General features: G+C 37.5%; 1 protein-coding gene across 1 annotated transcript in view; it reads left to right on the forward strand.

Moving 5' to 3' along the window:
• Positions 1-26624, forward strand: part of LOC121385251 — a 106848-nt gene that overhangs the window by 53458 nt on the left and 26766 nt on the right. Inside the window, exons 30-46 of the mRNA XM_041515852.1 lie at positions 452-549; positions 867-1039; positions 2289-2413; positions 3037-3135; positions 5345-5489; positions 7104-7202; positions 10070-10192; positions 11384-11702; positions 14142-14303; positions 15603-15690; positions 16809-16952; positions 18225-18416; positions 19385-19482; positions 20131-20300; positions 22156-22280; positions 24447-24545; positions 25060-25204. Of these exons, the coding sequence (XP_041371786.1) occupies positions 452-549; positions 867-1039; positions 2289-2413; positions 3037-3135; positions 5345-5489; positions 7104-7202; positions 10070-10192; positions 11384-11702; positions 14142-14303; positions 15603-15690; positions 16809-16952; positions 18225-18416; positions 19385-19482; positions 20131-20300; positions 22156-22280; positions 24447-24545; positions 25060-25204 (2404 nt within the window). The remainder of the gene's footprint in view (positions 1-451; positions 550-866; positions 1040-2288; positions 2414-3036; positions 3136-5344; positions 5490-7103; positions 7203-10069; positions 10193-11383; positions 11703-14141; positions 14304-15602; positions 15691-16808; positions 16953-18224; positions 18417-19384; positions 19483-20130; positions 20301-22155; positions 22281-24446; positions 24546-25059; positions 25205-26624) is intronic.

The raw sequence follows: 26624 nt of genomic DNA on the forward strand, positions 1-26624 counted from the left end.
TGCTGGGTAAGAGATGACTGTAGATCTATATCTTTATATATCCACTTCAGTCGTCGATCATTCCATCCAACCACCCACTAACACATCTAAATCCATCCTTCTGTCCGTCCATTGATCAATACCTCCCTCTCTCTTTCTGTCCGTTCATCCATACACACCCAAATCCATCCAACCGTCATCATCATCATCACCATCAATCATTAATTACCGTGGATGTAACAGACGTTAACACAATAATCATCATTGTCATGATAGTAATCCTTATCATTTTTAATTAGTATCACTCATCACCATAATAATCATTACTGTTATCGAACAGGTAGTCATTGTTTAGTCGGTGATTATACCACTTAGCAGTTAAAACTTACGATGTCTTGATTTTGAGCCAGTACTGGGATGCGGACCTAAAACTCACCAGGTTATGGTTATGGCATCTTTGCTGTATTTATAGGTAACATGTGGGCCCAGGAGTGGGGCAACATCTTCAACATTTTGCAGCCGTTCAAAGGCAAGTCCGCCATTGACGTCACGGACGAGATGAGAGCGCAGGTAAATATTTAATACATAAAGAACTAGTGCTAGTAGTTTATAATTGTATCGATATATTACCATGCCCAGGAAAGGAACACAAGAATATGTTTAACTATATTTCTCTATATATGTTAAGCTAAGGCTATTTTGAGAGAGAGAGAGAGAGAGAGAGAGAGAGAGAGAGAGAGAGAGAGAGAGAGAGAGAGAGAGAGAGAGAGAGAGAGAGAGAGAGAGAGAGAGAGAGAGAGAGAGAGAGAGAGAGAGAGAGAGAGAGAGAGAGAGAGGCAGATAGAGACAAATGTTTTGCTTTATTTATTTTTTCACATTGTTTTCAGAACTACACAGTCTTAAAGATGTTTAAAACGGCTGAAGATTTCTATCTGTCTCTGGGTCTTCGTAAGATGCCAGACTCGTTTTGGAAGAAGTCAATGATCAGCAAGCCAGCGGATGGAAGACCCGTGGTGTGCCACGCCTCCGCCTGGGATTTCTTTAACAATAAAGACTTCAGGTTTGATTTCTATAACAGTAACGACTTCACGTTCGATTTCTATAGCAATAAAAAATCTCAGGTTCGATCTATATAACAATAAAGACTTCAGGTTTGTTTACTATAGCAGTAAAAACTTCAGGTTTGATTTCTTTTGAATTTAGTGTTAGAATCATAGTTAGAATGATGCCTCCTCCACGGATTTCTATAGCAATAAAGATCTCAGGTTCGATCTATATAACAATAAAGACTTCAGGTTTGTTTACTATAACAGTAAAAACTTCAGGTTTGATTTCTTTTGATTTTAGTGTTAGAATCATAGTTAGAATGATGCCTCCTCCACGGATTTCTATAGCAATAAAGATCTCAGGTTCGATCTATATAACAATAAAGACTTCAGGTTTGTTTACTATAACAATAAAAACTTCAGGTTTGATTTCTTTTGATTTTAGTGTTAGAATCATAGTTAGAATGATGCCTCCTCCACGGATTTCTATAGCAATAAAGATCTCAGGTTCGATTTATATAACAATAAAGACTTCAGGTTTGCTTACTATAACAGTAAAAACTTCAGGTTTGATTTCATTTGAATTTAGTGTTAGAATCATAGTTAGAATGATGCCTCCTCCACGGATTTCTATAACAATGAAGACTTCAGGTTTTATTTATTTTGATAACTGGCCATAGTGGTTTTGAGGTTAAGCTATATTGCCTTTATGAATGGTAGGTACAGGGTTCGAATCACGGAACCAGCCGCTATCCAACTACATACATTCTGAAATTATCATGGAATAAGTGGAATGTAAAGATTTTGATTTCCAGAATTAAAATGCATCCTGATTTTATCATGGTCTGACTGTAGACTAAGTGTTCAGAAATACAACTTTGAATTCCAGAAATAAAATGTGTACTGATATTATTTTGGTCCGACTGGAGTGTACAGACATACAATTTTGCTTTCCAGAATTAAAATGTGTATTGATATTATTATGGTATGCTATAGTGTTCACACATACAATTTTGATCTCCATGGTACGATTTGAATGAACAGATACAACATTTTGATTTCCAGGATTAAAATGTTTACTGATATTATATTGGTACAATTTGAATGTAATGATGTACAATTGTGATTTCCAGGATTAAAATGTGTAGTGGTATTATTATGGTACGATTTGAATGAACAGATATACAAGTTTGATTTCCAGGATTGAAATGTGTACTGATATGGTATGATTTGAACGTACATATATAGAATGTTGATTTCCAGGATTAAAATGTGTACTGATATTACCATGGAAGATCTGATGACGATTCACCACGAGATGGGACACATTCAGTACTACCTTCAGTACATCGACCAGCCCATTGTGTTCAAGGGGGGAGCCAATCCAGGTAATCTGAAATTGACTTTTAATCGGATCGATCAGCCCATTATGTTTTAAGGGGGGAACCAATCCAGGGAATTAATCACAAATTGACTTTTAATCAGATGAGCCCATTGTGTTTAAGGTGGGGGGAGGGGGGGGGGGACAATCCAGGTAATGAATCAGAAATCGACTCTTAATCAGATTGTGTTTAAGGAAGGAGCCAATCTAGGTAATTAATTAATCAGAAATTTAATTTTAATTAGATCGGCCTATTGTATTCAAGAGTGGAGCGAATCCAGGTAATCAGAAATTAACTAACTTTTAATCAGATCGGCCCATTGTATTCAAGGGAGGAGCCCATCGAGGTAATTAATCAAAAATCGACTTTTAACCAGATCGACCCATTGTGTTCAAAGGAGGAGCCGATCCAGGTAGCTAATTAATCAGAAATTGACTTTTAGCCAATCACAAGAGGGTTTCCCTTTCACAAGTTGGTCCATGTGCCCTTTTCACATAGTACCCCCCAAAATAGTTTCTGGATGCGCCCAGATCAGGCATAAATTCAAGAGAATATCTGATATCTTACCTCAAGCAATGACAGTTTAGTGATCAAATACTTTATTATTGAGTGTAATTTGCTTGTTACAGGATTCCATGAGGCAGTTGGTGACGTCATGGCGTTATCGGTGTCAACCCCGAAACACCTTCAGAAAATAGGTCTGATTAAAAACCTGGTTGAAGACAAAGGTATTGGTTCTGTAATCTATTTAGTGTACTTATATATTATCATAAACACATACAAAGACAGAAAATAGGTCTGATTAAAAACCTGGTTGAGGACAAAGGTGTTCTTTCTGTATTCTATTTATTGTCAATTCTATATTCTATATTACATATTACCATAGACATATATATACACAGAAAATAGTGTCAAGAAAGCTGGAATCTATACTTTCCAACAATATACGCTCAGTTAAAAGAAATCAACAAATCAGTTCTAAGCACACAGTCTAAGCATATTAGTATTAGCATAACTGTGTCAGGTAGTGTGCACCAGTTAAAAATATGGAATAGCATCAGTCATAATGTTTGTCAGTAATTCATCGTATTTGGTAGATATAGCTTCCAAACTTTAGAACAGCTTCCAAACTTTAGAACAGCTTCCAAACTTTAGAACTGGCTTCATGACTTTAGAACTGCTTCGAAACTTTAGAACAGCTTCCAAACTTTAGAACTGACTTCCAAACTTTAGAACTGACTTCATGACTTTAGAACTGCTTCCAAACTTTAGAACTGCTTCGAAACTTTAGAACAGCTTCCAAACTTTAGAACTGACTTCCAAACTTTAGAACTGGCTTCATGACTTTAGAACTGCTTCGAAACTTTAGAACTGCTTCGAAACTTTAGAACTGCTTCGAAACTTTAGAACTGCTTCCAAACTTTAGAACAGCTTCCAAACTTTAGAACTGCTTCGAAACTTTAGAACAGCTTCCAAACTTTAGAACTGCTTCCAAACTTTAGAACTGCTTCCAAACTTTAGAACAGCTTCCAAACTTTAGAACTGCTTCCAAACTTTAGAACTGCCTTAAAGAGTGCCTGGACTTCACAATCCCGCTGGAACAACGTCTGTGCTAGAATGATATGGCGTTGTTTGTAATCTGCATACACCGAACATGCCCTAAAGTATATTAGAAGTTGTGATATGTAGGCACCAACAGCTGAACCGAAGGGTTTATTGCTCGACATAAAGGGAAAATTGACTATTGGAAAGTTGCAGTCATTCCTTTTGTCATACAGCTTAGTTTGGAGACCAGTGTCGCTTTCAATCATTATGCATAGATCTAGGTATACAATTGATTTAATACTTTAAAGTGTTTCTTTTATTTCTAAAGCTTGTGGGTAAATCAAAGGAAGATAATCTGTTATCCTGCTGTTGTAAGATCACTAACATAGCAGAAAGTAAATTTAAAATGTTGAGCCAGATTCCTTTGTGTTCATTTAACCAGATTTGTCAGACATTCTGATTCATATGCATAGAGAAAAATCCGCGAATAGTGGAGCACAGTTGGTACCCATGGGAATAGCTACTTCCTGTTTATATGTCCTATCCCCAAATCTGACATATATGTTGTCAATGGATAAGTCCAGCATTCCTCAGGTGTCTTTCTCAGTATATTTTTGTCTTGATTTACTCTCATTCTTAACAAATTATCCAGATCCATTGAAGATAGTTATATGTTTGTATCTCTGTTTACCTGTTTTACTAACATTTAATGTCCCTGTGGATTAAGGAATATTAAAAGTCCCTTAAGTTTGTGTTTGTTTGTGTTTGTGTGAGAGTGTGTGTGTGTGTGTGTGTGTGTGTGTGTGTATGTGTGAGTACGTGTGCGTGAGTGCGTGTGTGTGTCTGTGTATGTGTGCCTATCTGTGCGTGTCTATCTGTGTGTGTCTGTGTGTGTTTCTCTGTGTGTGTTTGTTTGTGTGCGTGTCAGTGTATGCGTGTGTGTGTGTGTTTGTGTGTGTGTGAGTGTTTGTGTGTGTGTGTGTTTGTGTGTGTGTCTGTGTGTGTTTCTCTGTGTGTGTGTTTGTTTGTGTGCGTGTCAGTGTATGTGTGTGTGTGTGTGTGTGTGTGTGTGTGTGTGAGTGTTTGTGTGTGTGGCATTGTGTATAAGACTAACTTTAAGTAAAGACTGTGTCAGAATCTCCAAATGTTTGACATCCAACATCCGTTGATTAATCAATGTACTCTAGTGGGGTTGTTAAACAAAATAAACCTTAACTGAAGTCTACGTATCAGAATTAATTATTCAACGTGCTCTAGTGATGTGACTAAAAAGAAGCGCGTTAACTGCTTAATTGCAAAACGTGGAACATCCAGTAGCCGATAATAAATTAATCAATATGTTCTAGCGGTGTTGTCAAACCAAAGACAAGCTGTATCTGTGTTTGGTTTCAGAAAGTGAGATAAATTACTTGATGAAGATGGCTCTGGACAAGATCGCCTTTCTCCCGTTTGGTTACCTCATGGACCAGTGGCGGTGGAGCGTGTTCAGGGGAGACACCCCTCCTAAAGAATACACCCAGAAATGGTGGGATCTCAGGTTTGTAGATTCGTCCTGATTGACAAAATATATAGTATGATCATCGTGGAGACACCCCTCCTAAAGAATACGCTCAGAAATGGTGGGATCTCAGGTTTGTAGATTCGTCCTGATTGACAAAATATATAGTGTGTTCATCGTGGAGACACCCCTCCTAAAGAATACACACAGAAATGGTTGGATCTCAGGTTTGAAGTCTTCATCATTGACACAATACATAGTGTGATCATCGTGGAGACACCCCTCCTAAAGAATACACACAGAAATGGTGGGATCTCAGGTTTGTAGTCTTCATCATTGACAAACTATATAGTGTGATCATCGTGGAGACACCCCTCCTAAAGAATACACCCAGAAATGGTGGGATCTCAGGTTTGTAGATTCCTTCTCATTGACAAAATATATAGTGTGTTCATCGTGGAGACACCCCTCCTAAAGAATACACCCAGCAATGGTGGGATCTCAGGTTTGTAGATTCCTTCTCATTGACAAAATATATAGTGTGATCATCGTGGAGACACCCCTCCTAAAGAATACACCCAGCAATGGTGGGATCTCAGGTTTCTAGATTCCTTCTCATTGACAAAATACATAGTGTGTTCATCGTGGAGACACCCCTCCTAAAGAATACACCCAGAAATGGTGGGATCTCAGGTTTGTAGATTTGTCCTGATTGACAAAATATATAGTGTGTTCATCGTGGATACACCCCTCCTAAAGAATACTCCCAGAACTGGAGTGACCTCAGGTTTGTAGATTCGTCCTGATTGACAAAATATATAGTGTGTTCATCGTGGATACACCCATCCTAAAGAATACACACAGAAATGGTGGGATCTCAGGTTTGTAGATTCGTCCTGATTGACAAAATATATAGTGTGATCATCGTGGAGACACCCTTCCTAAAGAATACACCCAGAAATGGTGGGACCTCAGGTTTGTAGGGTCTTCCTGATTGATAACACATATAGCGTGTCCATCGTGGATACACCCCTCCTACACGGAAATGGTGGGATCTCAGGTTTGTACATGATGTAGGTACACCCTAATTGATCAAACATATGGTATGTTAAGTTCTTTCAATGGACAAGCATTATAATACTAAGGATTCCAATGATAATATATCTGGACGACAAAACCGTAATACATGATCAGTGTCGTATATCTGCACAATGCAGTGTCGAATAGGCATTTCAGGCACGGCGGAAACTAGTAGACATTTGGGGTGGGGTTGGGAGTGCGTGCGTGTGTGTGTGTTATTTGAATGGGATGGAGGGTACAAACCAAAGAATCTAGTATTCGGGGTGGGGGGGGTGGGGGGGGGGGGTGGGGACGAATGGTCTCACATAAAATTTCGAAAACTGGATGTCTTAAAATGCAACTCCCTTCATTCTAGAAGTAAAATGCATCTCTGCCTTTTAGATTTACTGCCAATAATATTTTTATTCATTATTATTGCTCCGCCGTACCTACATTTGTAAAAATAGTGGTTGATTCCATGAATCTCTATCTAGTGCCTCGTATATAGGAGGACAGCCACTCCCAATGAGATCTCTTACTGGAGATTCAACAATGTCAAATATAATTCAGTGTAAGTTTGTGATATATTTTCAGATGCAAACATCAAGGAATTAGCCCACCTGTACACAGGACAGCTGACGACTTTGATCCAGGTGCAAAATTCCACATAGCCGACAACACCCCGTACATAAGGTATTCATTATTCAGAATAGAAATACAATTCCACATACCTGACAACACCCCGTACATAAGGTATTCATTATTCAGAATAGTAACACAATTTCACATACCCGACAACACCCCGAACATAAGGTATTCATCATTCACAATAGTAGTAAAATTTCACATACCGGACAACACTTCGCACATAAGGTATTCATCATTCAGCATAGTAGTAAAATTCCACATACCGGACAACACCTCATACATAAGGTATTCATAATTCAGAATAGTAACACAATTTCACATACCCAACAACACCCCGTACATAAGGTATTCACCATTCAGAATAGTAGCAAAATTCCACACACCCGACAACACCCCGTACATAAGGTAGTCACAATTCAGAATAGTAGTAAAATTCCACATACCCGACAACACCTCATACATATAGTATTCATCATTCACAATAGTAGTAAAATTCCACATACCCAACAACACCCCGTACATAAGGTATTCACCATTCAGAATAGTAGCAAAATTCCACATACCCGACAACACCCCGTATATAAGGTATTCATCATTCAGAATAGTAACACAATTCCACATATCTGTCAGAATTCGAAATATAAGGTATACATTTTTCAAAATAGCAATATACCTGGCAACACTCCATACGGTGTACATTAATTAGAATACCAGTAAACATCAGCACTCCATACAGAAGGTAATCATTTTTCAGAATAGTAACAATATTTCCCATACCCTACAACACCCCATACATAAAGTATACATTATTCAGAATAGTAGCAAAATTCCACATACCTGACAGCACTCCATACATAAGGTATACGTTATTCAGAACAATAATACACCCATAACACTTTGTCTTAATATATATGTTGTTTTGGTTTACAGATACTTTATAATACACCCATAACACTTTGTCTTAATATATATGTTGTTTTGGTTTACAGATACTTTATAACCTACGTAATACACCCATAATACTTTGTCTTAATATATATGTTGTTTTGGTTTACAGATACTTTATAACATACGTAATACACCCATAATACTTTATCTTAATATACATGTTGTTTTGGTTTACAGATACTTTATAACCTATGTAATACACCCATAACACTTTATCTTAATATACATGTTGTTTTGGTTTACAGATACTTTATAACCTACGTAATACACCCATAACACTTTGTCTTAATATACATGTTGTTTTGGTTTACAAATACTTGATAATACACCCATAACACTTTGTCTTAATATATATGTTGTTTTGGTTTACAGATACTTTATAACCTACGTAATACACCCATAATACTTTGTCTTACTATACATGTTATTTTAGTTTACAGACACTTTATAATACACCCATAACACTTTATCTTAATATACATGTTGTTTTGGTTTACAGATACTTTATAACCTACGTAATACACCCATAATACTTTATCTTAATATACATGTTGTTTTGGTTTACAGATACTTTATAACCTTCGTAATACACCCATAATACTTTATCTTAATATACATGTTGTTTTGGTTTACAGATACTTTATAATACACCCATAACACTTTATCTTAATATACATGTTGTTTTGGTTTACAGATACTTTATAACCTACGTAATACACCCATAATACTTTATCTTAATATACATGTTGTTTTGGTTTACAGATACTTTATAATACACCCATAATACTTTATCTTAATATACATGTTGTTTTGGTTTACAGATACTTTATAATACACCCATAACACTTTATCTTAATATACATGTTGTTTTGGTTTACAGATACTTTACAACCTACGTAATACACCCATAACACTTTGTCTTAATATACATGTTGTTTTGGTTTACAGATACTTTATAACCTACGTAATACACCCATAACACTTTGTCTTAATATACATGTTGTTTTGGTTTACAGATACTTTATAACCTACGTAATACACCCATAATACTTTATCTTAATATACATGTTGTTTTGGTTTACAGACACTTTATAACCTTCGTAATACACCCATAACACTTTGTCTTAATATACATGTTGTTTTGGTTTACAGATACTTTATAACCTACGTAATACACCCATAATACTTTATCTTAATATACATGTTGTTTTGGTTTACAGATACTTTATAATACACCCATAATACTTTATCTTAATATACATGTTGTTTTGGTTTACAGATACTTTATAATACACCCATAACACTTTATCTTAATATACATGTTGTTTTGGTTTACAGATACTTTACAACCTACGTAATACACCCATAACACTTTGTCTTAATATACATGTTGTTTTGGTTTACAGATACTTTATAACCTACGTAATACACCCATAACACTTTGTCTTAATATACATGTTGTTTTGGTTTACAGATACTTTATAACCTACGTAATACACCCATAATACTTTATCTTAATATACATGTTGTTTTGGTTTACAGATACTTTATAATACACCCATAACACGTTATCTTAATATACATGTTGTTTTGGTTTACAGATACTTTATAATACACCCATAACACTTTGTCTTAATATATATGTTGGTTTGGTTTACAGATACTTTATAATACACCCATAACACTTTGTCTTAATATATATGTTGGTTTGGTTTACAGATACTTTATAATACACCCATAACACTTTGTCTTAATATATATGTTGTTTTGGTTTACAGATACTTTATAATACACCCATAACACTTTTTCTTAATATATATGTTGGTTTGGTTTACAGATACTTTATAATACACCCATAACACTTTACCTTAATATATATGTTGTTTTGGTTTACAGATACTTTATAACCTACGTAATACACCCATAACACTTTATCTTAATATACATGTTGTTTTGGTTTACAGATACTTTATAAGCAACGTCATCCAGTTTCAGTTCCAGAAAGCTCTCTGCACTGCTGCCAATCAAACTGGTCCGCTCAACAGATGTGACATATACCAGTCTAAGGCAGCTGGACAGAAACTGAGGTAATGGAACAAAACAAGCAACCAACCAAAAAACAAACAAACAAACAAACAAACAAGCAAAATAAATCTAACAGATGTGCCAATATTTCATCGACACAGTATGACATAATCACCATCTATATCATCAACATCATCATAATCATCATCATCATCTTATTCTCCATCTTCTTCTTCATCATCATCATCATCATCATCATCATCAACAACAACAACCAAAACCAAGCCCTATTCAAAGGTCCATAGACAGAGCAACTCCCTCAAAGAAATAAGAAGCAGAAAGAAAAAAAAGACATCCCCCCACAAACCCACAAACCCATGGAAAAACACATCCACTGCCGAAGCAAAAGCCAACAAGAATATCAGATATACATAATTATTTGTAAAAATATTAAAATATATGTTTTTACCAAAATAACACTTGGGATATAAAGGATTCGTCACGAGTGTTTTTTAATATGGAAAATATCAACAGAGTCTATGTTAATTGGTATTTGTCGAGACTCTGCCGAGAAAAATACCGATTAACTAGACGAGGTTGATATTTTACATATTAAAAAACACGAGTAGCGAATTCTATTTATCCTATAACACTTCTAAAATAACATTTTAATTCTATTTTTTTTTTAGTAAATCACAGTACTAAAGTCGCCGCCATCGCTAATATGACGTCATCACGATTAGTACAAATTAGTTTGACGTCACGCATTTTAACTAAAGCTTTGAAAACGTTAGGCTCAGGTACACAGGTTTTGTTGATTTGTAAGCAAATGACCCATCAACAGCAACACATTACCTTGAGACCTTACAAATTTGCATACAATTATTAACCGGGTTAATATACTGAAAGTATCAGATGGGTTTATGATATGGATATCATGAGTAAGTTATAGGATAAATAACAATTACGTAACTACGTGTAACTAAATAAAGTACTTTGTTTCAGGACAAATAAACAGACATATATTATATGCATGCAATATTTTCTTGTGCTGTTTAACATTACCAACAACTCTCTTTGATAGTTATTAGCAACATCGCATGCACAAATTGGGATCATGTCTATGTTCCCTCAACTCCTAACCCTAACCCTAACTCCGAGGGAACATAGAGTTCAGGAACCCTAAACCTAACCCTGACGGAACTTAGAGCTGACCCCATTCAAATCTATGTTTTACAATTCGTATCTTTCAGTGCTATGCTAAGACTAGGCGAGTCCAAACCCTGGCCAGACGCGCTCTTTGCTCTCACTGGCCAACGCAAGATGGACGTCGGTCCCTTGGTGGACTATTTCAAACCTCTTCTTGATTGGCTGGAGAAGGAAAATAGAGGCCATATCATTGGCTGGGACGAGAGGTGTCCTCCTGGAAAGGTGGGGTTAATCGCGGACGTGAATGAGGCGAAGAAATGGCTGCTGAAGTTTGAAGAAAAGGTCGAAAACGTCACTGTCACAGCTGTCAATGCTTCTTTCATATACAAAACAAACATTACCGACCACAACAAACAAAAGCGGGTAAATGCTGATTAATTATCTGATAAATTGTATTTTGTTACCAGTTGTGGATGAATGTAATGGGTACAAATTCAAATGTCAAAAAATGTAACTAAAACATGCTGAAAGATTTATTGGTCATAGCCCAGTGGTAAAACGTTCGCCTGATGCGCGCTCGGTCAAGGATCGATCTTCGTGGCTGGGCCCATTGGGCTATTTTTCGTTGCAGCCTGTCTATGGCATGGTGCATATAAAAGAGCTACTGTTCTGAATTATGAATACCATATGTACGAGGTGTTGTCAGGTATGCGCAATTTTACTACTGTTCTGAATTATGAATACCTTATGTACGAGGTGTTGTCAGGTATGCGCAATTTTACTACTGTTCTGAATTATGAATACCTTATGTACGAGGTGTTGTCAGGTATGCGCAATTTTACTACTGTTCTGAATTATGAATACCTTATGTACGAGGTGTTGTCAGGTATGCGCAATTTTACTACTGTTCTGAATTATGAATACCTTATGTACGAGGTGTTGTCAGGTATGCGCAATTTTACTACTATTCTGAATGATGAATACCTTATGTACGAGGTGTTGTCAGGTATGTGGAATTTTACTACTGTTCTAAATTATGAATGCCTTATGTACGAAGTGTTGTCAGGTATGCGCAATTTTACTACTGTTCTGAATTATGAATACCTTATGTAAGGGGTGTTGTTGGGTATGTGGAATTTTACTACTATTCTGAATGATGAATACCTTATGTACGGTGTGTTGTCGGGTATGTGGAATGTTGTTACTATTCTGAGTGATGAATACCTTATGTAAGGGGTGTTGTCGGGTATGTGGAATTGTGTTACTATTCTGAATAACAAAACCCGCTACATTTTTCAATTAGTAAGAAAGGATGTGTCAAAATTACTAAATATTTGACATCCAATAGCCGATGATTAATAAATCAGTGAACTCTAGTGGTCTCCTTTACCCATGTGGATGATACATTTATTTAATTCCTGTATATCTCTTAAACGTCACATACCGTGAAGTCACACAACCATTCAAGCCCGCTTTAAAATCTCACAGAAACAAATATTTTAAAACGTTTACTTTACGTGCGTTGTTTTATTATCTCAGATATGACAAGCAAAGGGGAAGAATAACTGTTTAACAACACCCGAGAACCGGTTAAACTACGGCTATTTTGGTATCTATGCACAGACTACCACCTGTCACGACAGAGTTGGCCAGCTCGCTGATCTCATAACTTCTACGACTGTCCACTTGCTAGTCTGAGCGCTCTTGCATCATGATTCTCGTCGTATACAACTCCTATAATCGTAAATCGGGAGTTGGGATAAATTACAATGCAAACAACGAGTTGGACAACTTCGTCGAGACAGTTGATAGTCCTAGACTAGCATTACGTATAGTTGTTTGGACATTTTGGTCCAGGTAGATGTAAAGGAAACCCATTATTGCTACCAAATAGCCTGAAGTTCAGCAAGATATCGTTTGTATCGAGTGAATACTTTTATATATCGAGTGAATACTTTTATATCGAATGAATACTTTTATATCGAGTGAATACTTTTATATATCGAGTGAATACTATTATATCGAGTGAATACTTTTATATATCGAGTGAATACTTTTATATAGTGAATACTTTTATATATCGAGTGAATACTTTTATATAGTGAATACTTTTATATATCGAGTGAATACTTTTATATAGTGAATACTTTTATATCGAGTGAATACTTTTATATATCGAGTGAATACTTTTATATAGTGAATACTTTTATATTGAGTGAATACTTTTATATACGTTGCAGTAGTATACCCTAACTCTACTAGACTAATAGAGTTCCCAAGACTAATCGCGATGTGTCTGTCGGTTTGAGACAATTTTCTTTGGTGCCGAGAAACGTTTTCGTCAGTGCATAATGCTCGAAAAAATATAAGATGGTGATGGTAATGATGATGATGATGATGATGATGATGACAATGGTTGTGTTGACGATTGTGGTGATGATGTTAATGATAGTGATGATGATGGTGGTAAAGATGATGAGAAATGATGATGATGTGATGCTTATTATGATAATAATGATGGTGATGATGATGGTGGTAATCATGATGATGATGGTGGTGGTGACGATGATGCCATGATTATAATGTTGATGATGTGATGATGATGATGATGATGATGATGATGGTGGTGGTGGTGATGATAACGATAGTGGTGATCATGACGATGGTTGTGGTGATGGTGGTAATGATGATGATGATGATTGTAATGATGATTATGGTGCTGATAATTGTAATGTTGATGATAATAATGATGATGATGGTGATGATGATGATGATGATGATGATGATGATGATACAGTAATAATGATGATGATGATGAGGATGTAATGATGATGATGATGATGATACCATGTCATCTTGTAGGTTGAAACAAACCTAGCCGCCGCAGCGTTTGACAAGAAATCGGCTGCTGAAGCAGAACGGTTCGACTGGGAGAATTTCGCGGATATGACTCTCAAACGACAGTTCCAGAAGATCACCGACATCGGAACCAGCGCTCTGAAAAACCTCACCAAGTTGGAGACGGTAAACGCGTTGTTGATGGGGTGGGGGTGGCGGTGGGGTGAGAGTGGGGCGGGGTGGTGGGTGGTGACATTGTTCTGCTGAAAGGGGTGGGGTTGGGGTGGCGTTCTGTTGAATGGGGTAGGGGTGGCGGTGGGGTGAGGATGGGATGGGGCTAATACACATCAGCTTTGTCGATAATTTAAAAACATGATGTAAGTAATGTGTAATTTAACGGTAAACAACCTTCTACTAACCACAACTATTTTACACTGTTAACAGTGTGCAGATATCCAGGGAAATTGGTCAAGAGAGAGGGAGGGGAGGGGGGACTAAGGGGAAAAGAGGAGATGGACCAACTAGTGAAGAGGGCAAGCCAATGGAACACATTTTAAACAGGACTAATATGGACACTTGAATATGTTTAGGAGGGACACACAATATCCTGTACCATTGGTTTATACCAACTATGGGGGGCAGGATTTAGTTCAGTTGGTTGAGGTGCTTGCGTCGCAGGATCGAACCACCTCGGTGGGTCCATTCAACTGCTTGGGGTTTTTCTCGTTCCAACCAGTGCACCACAACTGGTCAATGGCCATGGCATGTGTTTTCCTGTCTGTGGGAAATGACATATAAAAGATCCCTTGCTGCATTAGGAAACATGTAGCGGGTTTTCTTCGATGACTGCGTATCAGAATTATCAAATGTTTTACATCCAATAGCCGATGATTAAGTAATCAATGTGGTCTAGTGGTGCCGTTAAACAAAACAAACTTTATACCAACCTTATTATATTAAGGGATTTAAATCTTGCATAGAGATTCTACTGTACCAAACGAAATCCCATAGACGACCACGTTAACGTTTGTGTTTAAAAACACTATATGTAATATATCAACCAAACTATGACCCATAAATATCAATACTACAACCCCTACCTCATAGTATTAATTGAAGAAAATGGTATCTTTCATGGTTCATTTTCGGTATTACTAAATATTTTTAAAACACCCCTAATTTCGCACACACTTTTAGTACTTCTTTTTACAGGTACCCCATACATGTTTCAAGCACAATGCTACTTGACACAGTGGTACTAGATGAAATAAAATTGAATATCTGTTTTACTCAGGTGAAACTAAGTTTTGTTTTTACATCAAACACAGTCACATTTATCACCAATGGCAGGATTTGTGGTATTAACTGCTCTATCAAAAGTTCGGTGCACCTTGAACTTTAACCCAGCCGGATGTTATTTGGTTTAGTACTACCTAGAATATCAGTCGGTATGTGTGGTTATAAAATGTTTTCATTAATTTTCAGAGAGCCAATCTTCAGTCTGAAATGGATGAAATATATAGCAAAGGCAAAGTGTGTTTGACAAACGGAACATGCTATGACTTCGCACCAGGTAAAGCTTTTACTAACGATTGTTATCATGTCTGGTACGTTATAGGCTGTGGTGTGTGCTGTCCTGTCGTTGCATATAAAACATATAAAATGTGTCAGGCTTATCAAATGTTTGATTTCATTCATTCATTTCAACTTATTTTCGTGCTTATATCCAATTAAGGTTCAAGCACGCTATCCTGGGCACACACCTCAGCTATCTGGGCTGTCTGTCCAGGACAGTTGGTTAGTTGTTAGTTGGTTAGTGGTTAGTGAGAGAGAAGGGGTGTGTAGTGGCCTTACACCTACTCATTGAGCCCTTAAGAACTCGCTCTGGGTTGGAGCCGGTACCGGGCTGCGAACCCTGTACCTACCAGCCTGTAGTCCGATGGCTTAACCACTGCTCCACCGAGCATCCAAAAGCCACAGATTAATTAACCAGTGGTATCATTAAAGAATTTTTTTTTTAACTTTATTGTAAGTTAGTAAATATACACTGCTGATTTAGAACGTTCCACATGATACAAAGGGATACACTACTGTTCATAAAATTGTCTGTAAATGACAGGTGACCCATTCTTCACATTGTTAGGCGGAACGTAGCTCCATGGTAAAGCGCTCACTAAAACCCACTCTGGGTTGGAGCCGGTACTGGGCTGAGAACCCTGTACCTACCAGCCTTATGTCAGATGACTCCAACATCTCATAAACTACAAAAGGTGAAGATAGTAAAATATAGCATTGTGAGGAGACCATATTTTATGCGTTGTGAGGTCATAATTACAACGATCATTCCAGCTAGTGCACCACGACTGGTATATCAAAGGCCATGGTATGTGCTATCCTGTCTGTCGGATGGTACATATAAAAGATCCCTTGCTACTAATGGAAAAATGTAGCGAGTTTCCTCTCTAAGACTATATGTCGAAATTGCCAAATGTTTGACATCCAATATCCAATGATTAATAAATCAGTATGCTCTAGTAGTGTCGTTAAACAAAACGAAACAAAACAACAAAACAAACAAACAAATCTTTCCAATGTAAGCGCTTCTTGTTGCAATTGTTGTCTATAGGATTTGCCTTTAAGGGGTAACTACAATTCGTAAATTCTGCCATTAATAATTATTGCCTCAATCAGGTTTGAACCGACTAATGGCCAAGTCCACGGACTATGATGTCTTGCTGCACATCTGGAAGGGATGGCGTGATGCAACAGGGAAGAAGATCAAAGAGAAATACCGCCAATTCGTCGCCATCAGCAACGAGGCAGTCACAGAAATTGGTAACGTATTGCTTATTGATGCTTGGTAGCATAATGCTTATTGATGGTTGGTACCGTAATACTTATTGATGCTTGATAACGTAGTGCTTATTGGTGGTTGGTAACGTATTGCTTATTGATGTTTGATAACGTAGTGCTTATTGATGCTTGGTAACGTAGCGCTTATTGATGCTTGATAGCGTAATGCTTATTGATGCTCGACAACGTAGTGCTTATTGATGCTTGGTAACGTAGTGATCATTGTATCTTGGTAACGTAGTTCTTATTGATGCTTGGTAATGTAATGCTTATTGATGCTTGGTAACATAGCGTTTATTGATGCTTGGTAGCGTAGTGCTTATTGATACTTGGTAACATAGTGCTTATTGATACTTGATAACGTAGTGGGTATTGATGCTTGGTAACGTAATGCTCATTGATGCTTGATAATGTAATGCTTATTGATGCTTGGTAACGTAATGCTTATTGATGCTTGGTAACGTAATGCTAATTGATGATTGGTAACGTAATGCTTATTGATACTTGGTAACGTAATGCTCATTGATGCTGGGTAATGTAATGCTTATTGATGCTTTGTAACAGTGCTTATTGATGCATGGTAACGTAGTTCTTATTGATGTTTGATAACGTAGTGCTTATTGATGCTTGGTATCGTATTGCTTATTGGTATTTCAGAACGTAGTGCTTATTGATGCTTGGTAACGTAGTGCTTATTGGTGCTTGGTAACGTAATTCTCATTGATGCTTGGTAACGTAGTGCTTATTGGTGCTTGGTAAAGTAATACTTATTGATACTTTGTAACAATGCTTATTGATGCTTGGTAACATAGTGCTTATTGATGCTTGGTAACGTAATGCTCATTGATGCTTGGTAACATAATGCTTATTGATGCTTGGTAACGTGTTTATTGATGCAGTCCAACATGCATGTAGTTATATCAATTTCAAAACATGTGGAACGTTTTTTTTTGGTGACGTGGGTGATTAATAAATTAATAATAAAATGTACATATACATAAATAAAACTATTAAATAAAACATTTATTTATTTATTTATTTATTTATGTATCCATGCACTGGTTTATTAATTTACAAATTTATTTTCAAATTTTATTTTACCTTTTATTTTATTTCAATCAATCAATCAATCAATCAATTTTATTTTTAGTTTAATTAATGATTTATTTAGCTACGCATGCATGCACTCACACATTTATTTATTGCATTTTTTCTTCTTTCTTTCTTTCTTTCTTTATTTTAAATCATAAATAGGTTACCATGATGTGGGAGAGTACTGGAGGTCACAGTTTGAAACATCAACATTCCAAAAAGACATTGCCAAATTAATTGAACAACTTCAGCCATTCTACAAACAGCTCCACGCCTACGTCAGACGTAAACTCATAAAGAAATATGGACGACAAAGATTCCCCTACAGTGGTCATATTCCTGCTCATCTGCTTGGTACTAGCACTTTCTGTCTTTTGTTTGCCAATTTAGTATATTTATGGTCCTCTTTTTTTTTTTCTTTTTTTTTTTAAAAAACGCCACACACATTTAACACAGACACAAAGACATTAAAAAAAAAAATTGACATTACAAACATGGATGATGATGAGATGAATGGTGAAGCCGCAGTATTTCCATTTCGGTATGGGACTACTTGACAGGGCCGTGCTCCACGCTTGCTGTCAGTTGAGCTATCTCGGTATCACCCGAGCCCAGGGTACACGGAACCTGCAGTGCATGCCGGGTAATTATCCCCCATGTGGGGTCATACACTCGGGAGACATACCCATAATCACACCCGTGAAGTGGGTGAAGCTCGGTGTATGTGGCCTTACACCTACCTACCCATTGAGCCTAGCGGTGGACTCACTCTGGGTTGGAGCCGGTACTGGCATGAAAAATCCCCTATTGCTTCAGGTGGGATACGAACCCAATACCTACCAGCCAGAAGTCCGATGGCATAATCACTACACCACCGAGGCCGGTTAGGGTCCTCTTTTCTTGATAAAAGCAAGAATGTCAGTTACCTGTAAATGAAGAATTTATTGTTTAGTGATAGTTAGTATATTTTCGTTTCGACAAGACATTTGAATAATAAATGTACATTTACAAACAGAAACATTTAACCACATTTAAAGGTGTAGAAATTGAATTTGACAAAACATCTATTTATATCACTATTTCTTTTATTGGGCTTGAAGAGCTTTAAATATAAAGCGAAAGTATTTGCCGTTAAATTATTTAACACTTTGTTATCTTTTTGTAGGAAATGATATAAGTTCTTTTTATTTTAAAGTGTATATAAGTAATGTACAATATATATGGTGTTAATAACTCATCTGTCTGTCTGTAACTGTTCATGTAGAAAGTTTAGTAAATAAATAGCCTAGATATAACCAGTTTGTTGTTTCACCTGTTTGCAGGTAATATGTGGGGACAGCAGTGGACCAATATCTATGACATAACAGCGCCATTTCCAAACAGAACAGGTGTAGATGTCACTCCTCAAATAATAGAACAGGTAGGAGGCCAGTCACTGTGGGGTTCAGGGTTCCATGGGTTGTGAATTCCTACCTCAGCAAATGGATCCGACCTGAATTGCTAAAAACTACAAACAATAACACTAATTAAAATGAAATAATATTAAACAGATCCAATTCGAAATGAGATTTTAGCCACTACAAATATTAGGAAGACAACAAACACACTGATATTCTAAACGATACAATTAATTTAACGTGGAATTTTAGTTGTTAAAATGCTCTGTTAGTCAGAAACATGTTACAGATGAATACACTTTTTATTCCTAATATATGATATTGACGATACTGAAACTCACTCTGGTAATAACCTCTCTATACATACATACATACATACATAGATACCTACCTACCTACAGACCTACGTACATACCTACATACATACCCACATACATACATACATACCCACCTACCTACATACCTACATACATACATACATACATGCATTCATTCAGTCGGTGTGCCCATTGGGTTATTTCTCGTTCTAGCCAGTGCATCAGTATATCAAAGGCCATGGTATGTGCTATCCTGTATGTGGGATGGTGCATAAAAAGATCCCTTGCTATTAATAAAAAATCAGTGTGCTCTAGTGGTGTCGTTAAATAAAACAAACTTAAACTATTCTTCAGGGATACACTGTAGAGAAGATGTTCTGGACAGCTGAGGACTTCTTCAAGTCTCTGGGTCTGGACGCGATGCCGATGAGTTTCTGGAAGGACTCCATGTTGAAGAAACCAAACGACAGGGACGTCGTGTGTCACGCCTCAGCCTGGGACTTCTACAATGGCAAAGACTTCAGGTATTTGTAAAAGGACAAACTTCAAGGGTACTCCTGGCTACTAAAACTGTATTGGCATCTTGGAAGTTCCTGGGTTTAAAAAAAAATTCACATACGTTCTCCTGGGTCCGATTTCTCTCCCGCCCCGTCATTTGGGCTATTTCTCGCTCCAGCCAGTGTACCACGACTGGTACACCAAAGGCCGTGGTACGAGCTATCCTGTCTATGGGATGGTGCATGTAAAAGATCCCTTGCTGCAAATCGAAAAGAGTAGCCCATGAAGTGGCGCCAGCGGGTTTCCTCTCTCAATATATGTGCGGTCCTTAGCCATATGTCTGACGCCATATAACCATAAATAAAAATGTGTTGTGTGCATCGTTAAATAAAACATTTCCTTCCTTCCTGTCCCGAGTCAGATCACTGGTCAGACAGACCAGACCCGGGATAGACGTGCCTGAAACATTCGTGGTATTTGGGCACGTTAATAAGAGTTCCCACTCACTCCTGGGCTCTGTTTAATGGAGCGGTTATATCACTACTTATGGCATCGCTAGCCTTGCTATCATACTTTCACAACATACATTGCGATTTTGGGCGGCCAGCGACGTGAAGAAATCCTCTACCTCAGCAATCCATGACGCCAGACCATGTCGTATACTGTTACAATATCAGCAAACACTTCGGCCATCTTGTGTCCCTTACTTCCTTAATGCGTCTTTGGTTTCGGTTTGAAGACGACCAAGGTGGTTGGTAATGGAGTGATTCTTCCTACAACCGCTTTGGAACTTCGTTGACAAGTTATTAGTTTCTAAATAGCGGATAAGGCGATTGTTTACCGTAGACTCCATGGTTTTGTATACACGGGATGTTGGTGACAACGGGCGATAGTTAGATGGATTAGTAAGGTCTTTACCCCTCTCTTAAGAAGGCTGAATGCCTCAGCATGTTTTCAATCGAGGGGATATATCACTGTCTAAAAATACATATTATATTTTGCGTTTCGTAGATTAATAGAAAAATTATGTCTTGTTGTTTCATTTTCCATATATGTGATGCAGCGTATGCGCGCTTGTTGCGTCGTGCACGTGGAAGTCATGTATATGAGGTTAGTTAGAGGTGGGTATTAGTGCAGTCAGGTTATTCTAGCCTTGGACACCAAATAAACCACGCGGTTTATAAATTTGTGTTCTAGTTTTTAAAGGAATTTACTATTATAAAGGTAATGGTTGCCATAAGGTTTTCCCGAGTTTTTAAAGGAATTTACTATTATAAAGGTAGAGTGGTTGCCATAAGCTTTTCCCGAGTTTTTAACCGAGGCAGAGTTTTGTGGAGTTTACATCGGACTGGATTGGTTTATGCGTTCAACCATGTTTGTCATTCACTATATAGTTTAATGCAGAACAATACGGCACATAACCATTATACTGGATGCTACATCCATTGTACCGGAGGTGCATATCCATTGTATTGGAGGCATTCCATTGCTATTTCCATTGTTGTCCCCGGTACGTAAGCATTATACTACTAATATGAGGTCTAATTCACTAAACTCTCGCAACTTTACGATATAGCAGTGCAATGCTAAAAGACTTGCAGAGGATACCTTGTTATCTAGCAGAGCCTAAGAGAGCTTTGTGAATTAGGCTCAAGCAGTGTCAGAAATTTGATGTCCTGCTTTATAAACAATCTCTTGAAATACATTTTTAAAAGAAGGGTCTCGCCAACCATACACGTTTTCAGTGCACTGTGATGAACACCCATAAGTGCAGCTATAAACCAAGTTTCACTGATCTTGGACTTACAGTTTATCAGAAACTGATCTAAGTTATACTACTCATGTTATGACATGTTTATGTTGATTTTTTTTTTTTTAAAGAATAAAGATGTGTACAGAACTAACCATGGATGACCTGATCACAATCCACCATGAGATGGGTCATGTGCAGTATTACCTACAGTACAAACATCTACCGCACGTCTTTCGAAGGGGAGGCAATCCAGGTAATAAAGGAAATGAAAGGAATAACACCTCAACACATTTTAAAGTATATAGCTATTTGGCGACTAGCATAATATTATGGTTATTTCAGTGAGAGAAAGGAATGTTTCTTTAGCGATACCTCAACACATTTTAAAGTATAGCTAGTTGGTGACTAGCATAATATTATAGCTATTTCAGTGAGAGAAAGGAAAGGAATGTTTGTTTAGCGATACCTCAACACATTTTAAAGTATAGCTATTTGGTGTTTAGCATAATATAGCTATTTCAGTGAGAGAAAGGAAAGGAATGTTTGTTTAGCGATACCTCAACACATTTTAAAGTATAGCTATTTGGTGACTAGCATAATATTATAGCTATTTCAGTGAGAGAAAGGAAAGGAATGTTTGTTTAGCGATACCTCAACACATTTTAAAGTATAGCTATTTGGTGTTTAGCATAATATTATAGCTATTTCAGTGAGAGAAAGGAAAGGAATGTTTGTTTAGCGATACCTCAACACATTTTAAAGTATAGCTATTTGGTGTTTAGCATAATATTATGGTTATTTCAGTGAGAGAAAGGAAAGGAATGTTTGTTTAGCGATACCTCAACACATTTTAAAGTATAGCTATTTGGTGACTAGCATAATATTATAGCTATTTCAGTGAGAGAAAGGAAAGGAATGTTTGTTTAGCGATACCTCAACACATTTTAAAGTGTAGCTATTTGGTGACTAGCATAATATTATAGCTATTTCAGTGAGAGAAAGGAAAGGAATGTTTGTTTAGCGACACCTCAGCACATTTTAAAGTATAGCTATTTGGTGACTAGCATAATATTATAGCTATTTCAGTGAGAGAAAGGAAAGGAATGTTTGTTTAGCGATACCTCAACACATTTTAAAGTATAGCTATTTGGTGACTAGCATAATATTATAGCTATTTCAGTGAGAGAAAGGAAAGGAATGTTTGTTTAGCGACACCTCAGCACATTTTAAAGTACAGCTATTTGGTGACTAGCATAATATTATGGTTATTTCAGTGAGAGAAAGGAAAGGAATGTTTGTTTAGCAACACCTCAGCACATTTTAAAGTATAGCTATTTGGTGACTAGCATAATATTATAGCTATTTCAGTGAGAGAAAGGAAAGGAATGTTTGTTTAGCGATACCTCAACACATTTTAAAGTATAGCTATTTGGTGTTTAGCATAATATTATGGCTATTTCAGTGAGAGAAAGGAAAGGAATGTTTGTTTAGCGACACCTCAGTACATTTTAAAGTACAGCTATTTGGTGACTAGCATAATATTATGGTTATTTCAGTGAGAGAAAGGAAAGGAATGTTTGTTTAGCAACACCTCAGCACATTTTTTAAAACTACATTTATTTGATGCCTTAACACATGGTAACACTCGGTTTAACATTTGGTCTAGTGAATGGGAAAGGGAAAGAAATAATATTATACATAATATCTGAACATTTTAAACTAAGGCTATTTTGGTTAACATGTGCTTTTGAAATGTTTATTATTTACTTAATATTTGTATAATTATTTAGGATATTTAATTAATTTTAAAGGGTGAATAATATTTCACGGTTTTCTAAAAAATGTAAATAGATGACAAAGATGTTGAATAAATTACCTTCAAGACAGAGAAATGTGTTTTCAAAACTAGTGTATGTGATGCATAATGGTTGCAGTATATGTCATATGCATGTAAATAACCTTTATTTATATTGTAGGATTTCACGAGGCTATTGGTGATGTCATGGTTTTATCACTAGACGTCATATATATGACTTTTGTTTATGTTATAGGATTTGATGAGGCTATTGGTAATGCCATTGTTTTATCAGTCGACGTCATATATATGACTTTTATTCGTTCTGTAGGATTTCACGATGCTGTTGGTGACGTCATAGCTTTATCAGCAGACGTCATAGATACGACTTGGTGTTATAGGATTTCACGAGGCTACTGGTGACATCATGGCTTTATCACTAGACGTCATAGATATGACTTTTATTTGCGTTATAGGATTTCACGAGGCTATTGGTGACGTCATGGCTTTATCACTAGACGTCATAGATATGACTTTTGTTTGCGTTATAGGATTTCATGAGGCTATTGGTGACGTCATGGCTTTATCACTAGACGTCATAGATATGACTTGTTTGTCTTATAGGATTTCACGAGGCAATTGGTGACGTGATGGCTTTATCAGTAGCAACTCCAGGCCATCTTCATAAAATCGGACTTTTGGAAAAACTGGAGGATGATTCTGGTAAGTATTTCAGGCTGTATTGAAGGGACAGAACAGTGGATGATAAAAGTAAGAAGGAATGTTTTATATATGAGTGAAATGTACACCAGATAACATGAAATATATCACATATGTTACTGGTAGGTACTGGGTTCGCATCCTGGTACTGGCTCCCACCAAGAGCAAGTTGAAAGACTTATTGAGTAGGTGGAAGACCACTACACCGACCTCTCTTTCACCAACCAATAACAACTAACTACTAACCTATACTGTCCTGGACAGACAGCCCGTATAGCTGAGGTTTGTGCCCAGGACAGCGTGCTTGAACATTAATTGGATATGAGCACGGAAATGAGTAAATGAAAGTTAAAAACGTACCGGTATGTGTCATTTATATGAAAATTAATGACATCGATAATCAGGCATCAATGTTATTGTACCAGCAACATGTTTCTTAGCCATTGAGTAACACGTTTTGGTGCTTAACTTCGCTCAGTGACATATTGGCTGAAGAATTGCGTTTTTAATATTTCAGAAACTGACCTCAATTACTTGATGTTGATGGCGCTGGACAAAATTGCATTTCTTCCCTTTGGTTATCTAGTTGACCAGTGGAGGTGGAGTGTATTTAGTGGAGACACGCCAGTCAGTCGCTACAACACAGATTGGTGGAAGTTAAGGTAATCATAGTTCACAGTCTGTCTGTCTGGTGGTTTGGTTATCTTGTTGACCAGTGGAGGTGGAGTGTATTTAGTGGAGACACGCCAGTCAGTCGCTACAACACAGATTGGTGGAAGTTAAGGTAATCATAGTTCACAGTCTGTCTGTCTGGTGGTTTGGTTATCTTGTTGACCAGTGGAGGTGGAGTGTATTTAGTGGAGACATGCCAGTCAGTCGCTACAACACAGACTAGTGGAAGTTAAGGTAATCATAGTTCACTGTCTGTCTGTCTGGTGGTTTGGTTATCTTGTTGACCAGTGGAGGTGGAGTGTCTTTAGTGGAGACATGCCAGTCAGTCGCTACAACACAGACTAGTGGAAGTTAAGGTAAGCATAGATCACTGTCTGTCTATCTGTCTGTCTGTCCGTCTGTCTGTCTGTCTGTCTGTCTGGTGGTTTAGTTATATTGTTGACCGGTGGAGGTGGCATGTGTTTAGTGGAGACACGTCAGTCAGTCACTACAACACAGACTGGTGGAAGTTACGGTAATCATAGTTCACTGTCTGTCTGACTGTCTGTCTGCTTGTCTGTCTGGTGGCTTGGTTATCTTGTTTTCTAGTGGAGGTGTGTGTGTGTGTGTGTGTGTGTGTGGGTGGGTGGGTGTTTAGTGAAGACACACCAGTCAGTCGCTACAACACAGACTGGTGGAAGTTACGGTAATCATAGTTCACTGTCTGTCTGACTGTCTGTCTGCTTGTCTGTCTGGTGGCTTGGTTATCTTGTTTTCTAGTGGAGGTGTGTGTGTGTGTTGGGGGGCGGGGGGGGGGGGGGGGGTGTTTAGTGAAGACACACCAGTCAGTCGCTACAACACAGACTGGTGGAAGTTACGGTAATCATAGTTCACTGTCTGTCTGACTGTCTGTCTGCTTGTCTGTCTGGTGGCTTGGTTATCTTGTTTTCTAGTGGAGGTGTGTGTGTGTGTTGGGGGGCGGGGGGGGGGGGGGCGGTGTTTAGTGAAGACACACCAGTCAGTCGCTACAACACAGACTGGTGGAAGTTACGGTAATCATAGTTCACTGTCTGTCTGTCTGTCTGTCTGTCTGGTGGCTAGGTTATCTTGTTTTCTAGTGGAGGTGGGGGGGGGGGGGGGGGTGTTTAGTGAAGACACACCAGTCAGTCGCTACAACACAGACTGGTGGAAGTTAAGGTAATCATAGTTCACTGTCTGTCTGTCTGTCTGTCTGTATGACTGGTGGTTTAGTTATCTAGTTGACCAGTGGACATGGAGTGTTTGTTGGCTCTCGTGCAACCACCCACCCACTTACTCAACCACTCAACCATAAAATCTACTAATTCATTTACTCACTCACTCACTCACTCACTCACTCACTCGTTTTCTCACTCACTCACTCTCACAGAAATTCTCTTTCTTAACTATAAT

This window comes from Gigantopelta aegis, chromosome 11, assembly GCF_016097555.1.
Source record: "Gigantopelta aegis isolate Gae_Host chromosome 11, Gae_host_genome, whole genome shotgun sequence".
Taxonomy (NCBI): Eukaryota; Metazoa; Mollusca; class Gastropoda; order Neomphalida; family Peltospiridae; genus Gigantopelta; species Gigantopelta aegis.